The sequence below is a fragment of the Alosa sapidissima genome, chromosome 7 (genome assembly GCF_018492685.1).
Source record: "Alosa sapidissima isolate fAloSap1 chromosome 7, fAloSap1.pri, whole genome shotgun sequence".
Lineage (NCBI taxonomy): Eukaryota > Metazoa > Chordata > Actinopteri > Clupeiformes > Clupeidae > Alosa > Alosa sapidissima.
This window is the reverse complement of record NC_055963.1, coordinates 23,154,770-23,166,702: the sequence shown is the minus strand read 5'-3', so window position 1 is coordinate 23,166,702 and position 11,933 is coordinate 23,154,770. Positions and strand designations below refer to the sequence as shown.

At 48.2% G+C, this 11,933-nt stretch overlaps 1 protein-coding gene across 1 annotated transcript in view; it reads right to left on the bottom strand.

Moving 5' to 3' along the window:
* The window catches only part of plxnb3 (plexin B3), a 41,700-nt gene that overhangs the window by 13,349 nt on the left and 16,418 nt on the right, over positions 1-11,933 (bottom strand). The window contains 10 exon segments of the mRNA XM_042097927.1: positions 64-158; positions 861-974; positions 1,503-1,628; positions 2,965-3,073; positions 3,715-3,823; positions 4,517-4,676; positions 6,191-6,323; positions 7,507-7,607; positions 8,138-8,266; positions 10,671-10,850. Coding sequence (XP_041953861.1) covers positions 64-158; positions 861-974; positions 1,503-1,628; positions 2,965-3,073; positions 3,715-3,823; positions 4,517-4,676; positions 6,191-6,323; positions 7,507-7,607; positions 8,138-8,266; positions 10,671-10,850 — 1,256 coding nt within the window.

The window sequence follows — 11,933 nt, the reverse complement described above, 5'->3', positions numbered from 1 at the left end:
CAGCTCAATCAATCAGATGAGCGTTTAATTAAATTCCAGTAAATCCCGCCTTGGCCACCACACTTACGCCGTATGTTGGGTGCAGAGTCAATGCGCCTGGTCCCTCTCAGCAAGTACACAGGAGCGGAGTACTCCAACTGCTGCACTGAGTACTGATACTGGCACACACACAGACACACAGAGACACACACACCACACACACACACAGGTACATGAATCACTATCCATCACACAGCTTCAAAGCTTCAAATTCCCACACATTTCTTGGTTCGACTCCAGGGATCCTCAACTTGGCTGCTATCTTTTTTGGTAACATACCATTTTTGCAAAAAGCTATTCGGATACTGAACTTTTTATGGTACAAATTATATGATGCAAGTTATGACATAGGTTAACTGCTACTATTTATGCTATTACATATCAAAAATGCAAACCTTTAAACAGAATTGATAGCAGCTGAATACTGGCAGCACCTGGTGGTGTTGGCATCTCTTACTGGGAATTTTCACCAGAGCCGTTTTTCAACTGTTATTCAGTCCATCTGATGTTGATTAGCGTATAATCTATTAGAATGAGTGTGTAATTTACACTGACAGGGCTTTACACGTGTATAATGGCCGGTGAAAGGTATAGGAAAATGTATTTTTATGCTTCAATTCTACTCTAAAGCACATGTGAAGCGTATACATAGAAAAACACATAAACCCACGTTAGAGACGGGGGGCAGTGTAAATTGATTGATTTACGTCTTGCTTATATCTTGCGTGTGGTTTGCTTGCGTGCGGTGTAAATTCCCAGTTGGCGTGTGTCTGTGTGTGCTGGTGGATCTCTGTGTTGCTGTGTTGGTATTTGGTACTTACCTGCTGAGCGGAGCACTTAAAGGTGTGCATCTGCTTCTCCCCTCGAATAAGCGTGGCGGGCAGCATCAGCGACCTGCCCTCGATCTCCACCACGCACACGTAATCCTCCTCGTCCTGTCGAGAGGGGAGAGAAAATCAGACATCACCCGGCTGCTGGGAGAGCCTCCAAGGCCGCTCGTCACCGGGGGGATTGGAGGCGTTTAGGCCGGAGGCATGGCGCGATGTTAATGGGCCTCTCTAAATGCGCATCCATGAAATCACTTGGATTATTATGAGGACCGGACATGGGGGTCAGAACGGGCCTCTTGGAGTGGTGGAGGGAGAAGGGTGGGGCAGAATAGGCTGGTTTTGTCAGTGTGTGTGTGCATGTGTGTGGTGTGTGCATGTGTGTGTGTGTGTGTCTGTGTGAGAGAAAGAGAGAGATAAAGAGATAGAGTGAGAGCTGGAGACCCCCATGTGGGGGTGGGGGTTGGTGGTTGTGTGGGGAGATATGTTTGTGTGTGGTTTGATGGGGGAGTGGAGACTGAAATGATTTTGTGCGTGTGTGCTTGACGGGAGGGGGGGGGGGGGGGGGGGTCGGGTGTTGGGGTATTTGTGTTGCATTGCAAAAGTATGGTGAGGAAGACCAATGTGCTGGGGTACCTCAAACATGTCCAGGTTCTTCCCCAGCAGGTAGAGCTCCTTATCAAAGCCCACTGGCACCAGAGAAGAGCCTTGAAGAGCCCACACACACGGACACGAGTCCATACCCCGCGGAGACGAATTCTCCTGCACACACACACCCAGACATCAAATCAGCTATGAGAAAAATCTATAGATAAAAGGACATACAGGCAAAAACATACAAACACTGAAGAACACTTCCAAGCAAGACACACAAATAAACGCCATTCAACATACAACAAAGAAAGTCATTTGAACAACACTCGCCAAATCTGAAAGCAAGCACATGGACACACACACACTCTACCAAAATGTCTGTTTGAACATTAGTCCTCCATCCCACACATACCACCCCCCCCCCCCCCCCCACACACACACACACACACACACACACACACACGTGTGCATGAACATTCATTAAAACACTTCAACTGATCCCCAAGTACACAGGTCCTGTGAAATTAAAATAAGCGCTTTTGCACATTTTAATCGCCACCCCACATGGGGTACTTTCACAGACATGGATTAAACATTAACCTCTGGACTGGAGGGTCTCTCGGCAGAGCCTCTCCCTCAAAAAAAAAAAAAAAAAAAAAAAAACACATTTTAGCGAAGAGGACCTTAATCCTGTCTGCCAAATAACCCTGGAAATGACTGGGGCCAGTTTTATTAAAATAAAACACATGCATTCAATTCAGCTCCTACAAAGGCATTGGGTATGGCTTAACAGACTCCTAAAGAGTGAAAAGAAATGGATAGAAACAGACAAAAAAACATTCTCAGCAGTCCAAACTGATCGAAGGAAATGTTGTATGTGTGTGTGTGTGTGTGTGTGTGTGTGTGTGTGTGTGTGTGTGTGTGTGTGATGAGCACATGAGTGTGTTTGCGTGTTGACCTTTCTGTTTTACTCTCAACAGCCCCTCACACATGCGCTCTACTGTGTATAAGGGGCTTGTGTGGCCAGCTTTGTCCTGTGTGTGGGTGTGGGGGTGGCTGGGAGTTTGGCCTGGGATGGGCCGTTCCTATGGCATCTGTGTATCTGCATGTATGTGTACCAGTCACACTCCTAATCTTAGAGCTGAATATGGTGAGTTGGTGTAGGCAGCGCCTGTTGAGTGTGCGTGTAGCCCCGAGTTGCATGTGATGATTTGGTGTGTGTGTGTATGTGTGTGTATGTGTGTGTATGTGTGTGTGTGTGTGTGTGTGTGTATGTGTGTATGTGTGTGTGTGTGTGTGTTTCGAGCGTGTGTACGTTTATGTGGTCCTTATCCCTCAGTTGCATTTGATGGGCTGTTGTAGGCAGCTCCTGTTGAGTGTGTGTGTGTGTGTGTGTTTGAGTGTGTGAGTCTGTGTTAATTTTACCCCAGTTGCATATGATGGGTTGTCGTAGGCAGCTGCTATCGAGTGTGTGAGACAATGTGTGTGAGTGTGTGTTCCTTACCCCAGCGTTGTATATGATAGGCTGGCGTGGGCAGCTCCTTTCGTGAGTGCACACCTCATCCAGGGCACACCAGTGACACGGCCACCTGCTTCCCACACACGCCATACAGCTGCAGAAAACACACCACATTAAACTACATCAACACACCTGCACATTTATGCACACACACACACACACACAAATAGCAAAGAACGCTGAGAACGCTGCATAAATGATTATGATAATGACCCCCCCCCCCCCCACACACACACACACACACACACGCACACCCTATGAACCTGCAAACCTACACAAAGGCACACAATAAACCCATAGCAAACAAAACACAAACACAAATCCCGAATAGTCATTTCTGAGTTGACTTAAATAACAGCAGTGGAACACACGCACACTTGCACCCACACACACACACGTACACACACCCAGAGTGCTGCAGTAGAGCGATCACTCTAGCGATGCTAAAAGCCCAACAGAAATCCAGGTCAGGCCAGGTCATGGCCAGCTTAGTTCTAGTAGTAGATATCGACTTGCGTTCCATTAACTAAAAATGAGGTACCGAGGTTTATATAAAAGCCACAGATCTCCTGAATATGCACTTTTAATGTGCGATAGCTGGGGTGCTAAATTTGCCTTGAAAATGTTGCTGATAGATGTGGTGTCTGAAGCAGTTAATTAGGTTTCTCACTCGAGGAAACTTACAAGCGCACACACACACACACACACACACACACACACACAGCGTTTGCTTACGGGGAGGTTGCATTGAGCCGACCCACGGCTCTGCAGTCATAGAAGGTGAGGTTTGTGTGCGCGATGGTCACATCGCCAAACATCAGAGACACTCTGAGAGCCATGTGATCTGTACACAAGAAAAAAAAAAAAACACCCTTAGCACACACACATGACAAAAAACACCCCCCCACACACCTCACTCACCAAACTTCCTAAACTCACTAGCTGCTGTACTGACTTTTTAACTGGATTCTAAACATCACTCAAAACCAGTCTTCTTCCATAGGTTGCTTCTGATTGGCTGACATTTTTAATCCAGTCAGTGTAATCCGAGACTGTTTAAAAGCCTATTGTCTATCAGCTGCTGTACTGACAGCCGATACAATGGCATTTCACCATTGTGTTCACAAGGTAATAAGATTGTTGTTATGAGATAAAGCTCTGGGAAATAAAATCTACCAAATTTCGAAACATGGCAAAAATATTCCAAATAAGGAAATGGTGCGGAAGAAAAACTAGATCAACAATCTGCAACTAATCGTATCATCAGACCTGATGTCTGGCAGACCTAAACACCTGAGTCTGCTAGAGATAAACACTTTCAGGCAGAATGTTTGAAATGCTCACAGAGTGTTTAGACCAGGGCGGCTTCACATAGGGAAGAGTGCATTGTTGGAGGGAGTGTGTGAAAGGTTGTTTTTGTGTGAATCTACATCAGCTGTGGTAACGCTACCCTGCGTGGGAGGTGGTGGAAGAGGAGGAAGTGGGGGGAGAAGGAGGGGAGGGGAGGCGGGGTGGGGTGGGGGGTGCTGGGACCCACCGCTGCCTGGAGGGCTTGGGGGGAGGAGCTCCGGTTTGGGTGACTGACAGGTGATCCTGTTCTCCATGACAACGGCAGACTGGGAGGGAAGGCCTCCAAAAGAGCAGGCGAGCGACTCATCTCCTGACAGCATGGGGAGCTGGGCCACAGTGAAAGACACCTGATAGAGAAAGAGGGAGGGAGAAAAGGAGAGGAGGAGAGAGAGGGAGAGAGGGAGAGGAGGAGAGAGAGGGAGAGAGGGATGTGTATATGTAATTACTCTTTGGCAATGATGTTATTGAAACGTTCATGCCAATAAAGCTTTCTTGAACTGAAATTGAATTGAGAGAGAGAGAGAGAGAGAGAGAGAGAGAGAGAAACAAATTACTAGTGTGTGAGACACAGTGAAAAATAAGATAGAGGTAAAAAGATGGGAGAGCGAAAGAAAGAAGGAAAGAAATGGAGAGATAGAGAAAGACAGAGGGAGAGAGAGAGATAGAGGGAGAGTGAAAGTGAGAGTGAGAGAGAGGGACAGAGTGAGTTTGAGAGTGCAAGGGAGTGAAAATGTGCCAAAGACACAGAGTACAGACAGATAATTAGAGAGATATATAAATAGACATACAGAAAGAGAGAGAGCGAAAGAGGGGGAGAGAGAGAGAGAGAGAGAGAGAGAGAGAGACGGCAAAAAGAAAATGAAGAGAAGAAACCAAAGCGCAAACAGATGGAGAAACAATTATTTACAAATGCGGGGCACAGCAATTTATTCATGAGGGCAGGGCCCAGCAGTGGGGAGAAGGGTAATTTGGCCCAAATGAGGTCTGATGTTTACACCGCACTGAGCAGCTTTCAGAGCCGCCTAAGCCCCCCCCCCCCTTTCCCAGAACAAAAGCACACCGTCGCCGCCATGATTTCCGGCTGGATTGATTTTTCCATTTGCATTTGTTCGCGGGTCACTTCAGAAGGGAGCCCACGCACTGGGGAGGCAGACGCCGGGCCGCGGACTGGTGGGGTAATGAGGACGCAGCCGGACGCAGGCACGGGCAGGGAACACCCCCTCATACACACACACAGGCATGCAAGCACACACGCACGCGCACGCGCACACACACACACACACACACACACACACACACACACACACACACACACACACACTACTAATCAACTGGGAACTGGACTAAAGCCTCCTCGTGGGTGCAATCATTACAGGGAGATGTCTGATAGAGGTGGAGGGGGGCAAGGAACATAAGGCTGGTGGGGAGGGGGGGTATCAAGCCATCATGCCTGTGGGATAGCCCCACCTGTTCACGATAAATCCCCCCCATGTTTTCTTCATCAGTGTACACACTACGCTAGCTGATTCCCTAAAGGGGACCGAGTCATCCTCCTAAACCTCAACCTTCCGTTACAAATAGAAAAGGGATACAATCTCAACAAAGGCAATGAGAGGTGATACAAGAACAATGAAATATGAGAATCTTTACGATTTAAATCTGGGCTCTTACTCAATAACTATAGATATTGCTGACAAACATCCCCAGATAAGTAGCGCATATGATGCATATGATTTGCTCACACTTGGAAGTTCTGCCTAAATAAGGGAGATCCATCTCTGGACAAAACACCAAAGGGGACCTGATCTTTAAACAGAGTGCTGGTTCTGCTTGGATCGGAGACCCATTGGACACTCCTTACCTGTGTCTGCTCCTCTCGACTCTGGCTGGACGGCACCAGACTCTGTACGGACACACACTGCTGGCCTTGGTGGTAGCTCCACAGCCAATGGTTGGACTGGGCGTGGCGCTGGCACTCCTGCTTACGGGAACACCTGACAAACACAAACAAGGTTAAAAGGTTACTCTCCACACAAACAAAGAATCTTCTGTTGACCTACGACCTCTCGAATAGGCTTGTCACACAATAAGGTGGTTCGCCTGGGAGGGTTTCCAACTGCTAAACCCAACTCTAGGAATGGTCCTTATTATTAAGCTTGGGGTTAAAACAGCTAACAAAACAAATAATTGTGCATAAATGTAGGGCTCTATGAAGTCTTAGTTTGAAGTCAGGAGGTTGTGAGCAGAAGATTTACTGCCACCCGTAAGGACATAAAGGCTTTAGGGAGATTTCTTCAAACAAAAGTGAGCTAAGAGTGCCGTGCTGCAACCACCAGTTTTCCATGAGGGCATTTGTAATTGGAGCAGCGCTAGCCGGAGTGAACAGTAAATAAAAGACAAATATAGAGGCCCAGGATTTCTTTTACCGTCTCCACCTGCAGTGGAATGGTTTTCTGACTGAAAGGAGAGTTGTAAACGGAGCAGTCGCTCCTTTGGGCAAACACTCTAACGTGACATAACAGAGCTCCAAACAAGCTGCCAACAGCAGCCTTGGGCTCAGACACGGGAGTAGAGAGAGAGATTTCATGGCTCCAGCATACGGCAAGGTGAGACGGCAAAGCGAGCAAAAAAGAATGTGTGTGTGTGTGTGTGTGTGTGTGTGTGTGTGTGTGTGTGTGTGAGAGATAGTGAGAGAGAAATTGTGTGTGCGTCTCTTTATGTATGTGTGTGTGTGTTTGTGTGTGTGTATGTGTGTGTGTGTTAGAGAAAGAGATTGTGTGTGTGTGTGTCTGTCTGTGAGTGAGTGAGTGAGTGAGTGAGTGTGTGTGTGTGTGTGTGAGAGTGTGTGTGTGTGAGTGAGATAGTGAGAGAGAAATTGTGTGTGCGTCCCTTTATGTATGTGTGTGTGTGTTTGTGTGTGTGTATGTGTGTGTGTGTTAGAGAAAGAGATTGTGTGTGTGTCTGTCTGTGAGTGAGTGAGTGAGTGAGTGAGTGAGTGAGTGAGTGAGTGAGTGAGTGAGTGAGTGAGTGAGTGAGTGAGTGAGTGAGTGAGTGAGTGAGTGAGTGAGTGAGTGAGTGAGTGAGTGAGTGAGTGAGTGAGTGAGTGAGTGAGTGAGTGAGTGAGTGTGTGAGTGAGTGAGTGAGTGAGTGAGTGAGTGAGTGCAGCGGAGCCGTTACCTGCCCTCCAGCACACACCAGCCGCAGTAGGGATCTCTGACGGACAGACAGGACTGGCAGTCTGTGTGGCGGGAGCACTGAGCCACCGGCAGCCTGGTGACCTGCGTGAAACATGACACACACACACACACACACACACACACACACACACACACACACACACACACACACACACGCTCGAGGGCATGAGGCTTTGCTCTTTTTGGGAGAGCCCAGTGAACAATGTGTGCTAGACTTCAAGGGTGAATAGAGACATTTAGAGTAGCAGTAGCCGGAACTAGAGCAGGTTAATCAATCAGGAGACAGCAGCAGGCAGGACAAAGCACTCGGATGGGCTCATTCTGAAATGTTTCATCGTGTTTAGATCTGCATCATGACTCCTGCTTGACTTGTTTACAGACTAACAGAATTCAGAGGATTCAGGTCTCACAGCAGGCTGGTGCTGATGTTGATTGACAAATCTTATGATGTTCCCAGATATACACACAGCATGACAAAAAAGGAAATATGAAGATTATCGGTCTCCATTTACTGCAAGGAGTACAGGGAGAGTTTTTTTTTAGTTTATGTGCAACTCCACTGAGAAGTGTGGGGGAGACTGCCTGAGGTTTTGTTTTGACAGATGCCCTACTTTTTTCTCCGTCAGGACATAGATGCTCTGTCCAGCAGAGTCCAGCAGGAGGTCAGCGTTGATGGCGCTCTTCTCGTCCACAGTCACCGAGTCGTAAAGGGTACCCGTGCCATTTGCCTGCAGGAACACCTGCAACACACACACAAACACACCACTCGAGTTAGCACAAGTGTTAAAACACGTACACACACACAGACACACAAAAACACACACCGAGAGAGTTATCTACATACATATACACATATATATTATACATTCATTCATTCACGTACAAACAGAAAGGTCCTGACACAACCACAGGCCAATGCACCCAAATAGATCCATCCGCATGTGCACACCCACGCAGTCTTCAACTTCAACACAAATACTCACAGCCAAATTTACACACACAATCAAACACACACACACCCAGAGACACACACAATGGCTGCCTGAGATCTCAGAGGATGGATACATATGTCAAAGTCTTCAGGGCAGGGAAGCCACACCGGGTGGTGTGGTGCGATCTGATTGGCTGGGGGGGGGCAGTGTGTGTTGGTGTAAACAAGGCGCCCACTCCAGTGCCTGACTGTAAATATTTTATGGCGCACCGGAGGGGCCGGGAACGAGGAGCTCCACGCTGTGCTGAGCCAGATTACCCACAGTGCACTGCAAGTGGCGGCCCCTGTGGGATCAATAATCCCAGCAGCACCCGGGATCGGGAGTCAGGATGTGTCCTTCTCCATTATCTGCACCCCTCACACACGCACACACACACACACTCACGGACGCATATGGACATACACTCCAATGCTGATATACGCACACACAAAAACGCATGCATGCACGCACACACACACGCACACACACACACACACACCAGCCCCCCAACACATGATCATGCCCGAAAGGCAAGATTAACCAAATTCAAGGCCCCCCATCAAAAAAGAATTCCAGGCTGCTTGTGTGCAAAACACCAGACCACAGCAGAAACAGCCAGAGGCATGTGTGTAAATTGGTGTGTTTGTGTGTGTGTGTGTGTGTGTGTGTCTGTGTGTCCGTGTGTTTGGGTGTGTACACCAACAAAAAATCTCAACAATACCGTGTCCAAAAGAACACGTAACAACTCCAGCAACAACAAGCAGTACTGCCAGCACAGTGGCCTCTCCATGCGTGAATATTTTCTTGCTAGCGGAGCTAATTTTCATTCGCCGGGCCTTTAGAAGTGCGCCGAGCGGCGAGCTCGCGCTGAATTAGCCTTTCAGCCACACAGAGGGAGTTCGGCACCCACCGCGTGCAAAGAAGATGAGGGGCTTATCGTGTTCCTTTCTCTTTTTTAACTCCTCCTTTTTTTCCTCTCTCCTCAGTATCGCCAACTGAATACTAAGAGGACTTTCAACTTTTACACGCACTCCTCTTCACCCCCCCCCCCCCACCCACCTTGTCTCTCTCTCTCCCCCTCTCACCATTCCTCAGTGTCCCTACCAAGCCCAGCAGTCAGACATTTCAGATGATAAGCAGCTTAAGTTATGCATGCGTTCACTTGTCCACACCGGCATTCTTGACATAGCATCCATAACACCAGGTGAGGTTTTTGCCGAGAAAGAGAAAAAGGGCGGGAGGAGAGAGAGAGAGAGAGACAGAGAGAGAGAAAGAAAGAAAGAAAGAAAGAAAGAAAGAAAGAAAGAAAGAGAGAGAGAGAAAGGAAGAAAGAAAGAAAGAGAGAGGGTGAAAGAAAAAGGGCATGAGAGGTAAGGCAACATGTAATAAATTAGCAGTCTTAGTCTCCTGTGAGGTATGAGGGGACTCGCGTGCCAACCAATAAGGCCTGCCAGGCGCTTCACGCCCCACTAAAAACAAAAACACGTCTGAGCTTGTATCTGTTCACCTTACAGAAGAGGTCAACGCCGATTTAATTGTGCATTTCATTTATTCATTTATTCCCCCCCCCCCTTATTTATTTACTTCTTTCAATAACAAACGGGCGTCTCTTGTGAGTCTGGCACGGAGACAGTCATTCAGCAGTGAAACAATGCGGTCAGAGGTTGGCATGGAGCAAGGTCATCCTCCAGCGCTATCTGAGCCGTCGGAGCCCAAACAGAGCATCTTTATGGAAATGGAAGGAGGCGGAGAGAATCGGTGGCACTCTGAAGAGGGGAGCCGCCCGAGCATCAACAACAGGCTTCTCCACGGCTACAGTCCCCAAAGACACAAGGAGAGAGAGGAGGAGGAGGAGGAGGAGGAGGAGGAGGAGCATTACACTAGGCCCGTGGTGAGTGGTACCAGAGCGGGGCCTTCACCAAACATTCACACACATAAACAACACACACACATACAAACACACATAAACAACACACACACACACACACACACACACACACACACACACAACACACATACATAAACAACACACACACACACACACAAACAAACACACACACACTGATATACTGCTAGAAACAGTCTCTCTCTCACACACACACACACACACACACACACACACACACACACAAACAAAGGCTCTTCTCAGACCAAAACACACTCAGACACATACCTTATGCAGGTGCCCCGCCTTGTCTCCGAGCAGAGCAATGGTGTGTCCGGCCTCGGTAGCCGTAGCGACAGCAGTGAGTTGGGTGTCGCGGGTCAGGGCAGGGTCAGCAACCAGGGGCACGGCGCTGGCAATGGGGCTGGGGGTGTGTTCCCCCCCACAGGGGTACTCGGTCACTGAGGACTGCAGAGAGAAAGAGAGGGGGAGGGAGGAAGGGAGGGAGGGAGAGAGAGAGATATGAGTCCCCATGCAAAATACACACACTCAACACACACAATACTGGTGACAGCAGGGAGAAACATACATGGACAAATACAGAGCTATCCCCCATGTGATTTCATTCTACTACATAGACACTCAAAATGGTTAGTTAAATACAGTCCAATGTTGCAGATGATACAGATGATATTGCTATTAACTCTACATTGCAAATCATTACAAAACTGCAAACTATATCATTTCTAATGGTTTACTTTCAATTCAGTCAACAGTCAGCAGTCAAACCTCACCTTGTGAATCTCTTTTCAGTCAAGTTGTCTGACCCTAGCCTTGGTTCAAAGTGCTTTATCTGGGTGGAGTAACATGTTATGACCAGCAGGGGGAGTTTTGAGGGGGGTCTGCACAAATCTGAGTAGAGTCACTTGTTCTGAAACCTGGGTGATTTCCGTAAAGCAATGACATGATGACTGTATGTGTACACAGTTCAGAGAGCAGCATGAGTAATCTAGTGCGTGAGGCGCTCTGTTATGGCAGAATCCCATTGTGGCAGTTTCTGTGCTGCCTGACATTAGTGAATGAGCTCTACATGAATGAGAGGGATAAGGGGAGGGATGATGGTGCTGCTGCTGAGGCAGGTGCTTGGAATAAGGAGCTTTGTGTTGTAAAACCCAGTCTGAAACCACAGAGGGCTCAGAGGAACCGACTAGACAGTGGAGGGAACCTCGCTCTTGACACACTGCGCACACACAGTTATGACGAGACGGTTCAAAAACCTGTCTCCAGGTCCCAGGAAGGGGGAAGCAGACAATTCAAGCCATACCATTCAAGTCCCATTAATCTGGGTTTAGTGCATTCATTCCCAGTGGTACAGGAGACACACACACACACACACACACACAATGCGAGCTGCATCCTGAGAGCAGGTCAGCACACAGAGACATTCCTCCTGCCTGCCTGAGGGGGCTATTCTGGGCCGCACCTGTCACAGGGGGTGAATGGACACACGGCCACAGCCTAGGCGACAGTACACCAGCTCAGCAGAGCCAC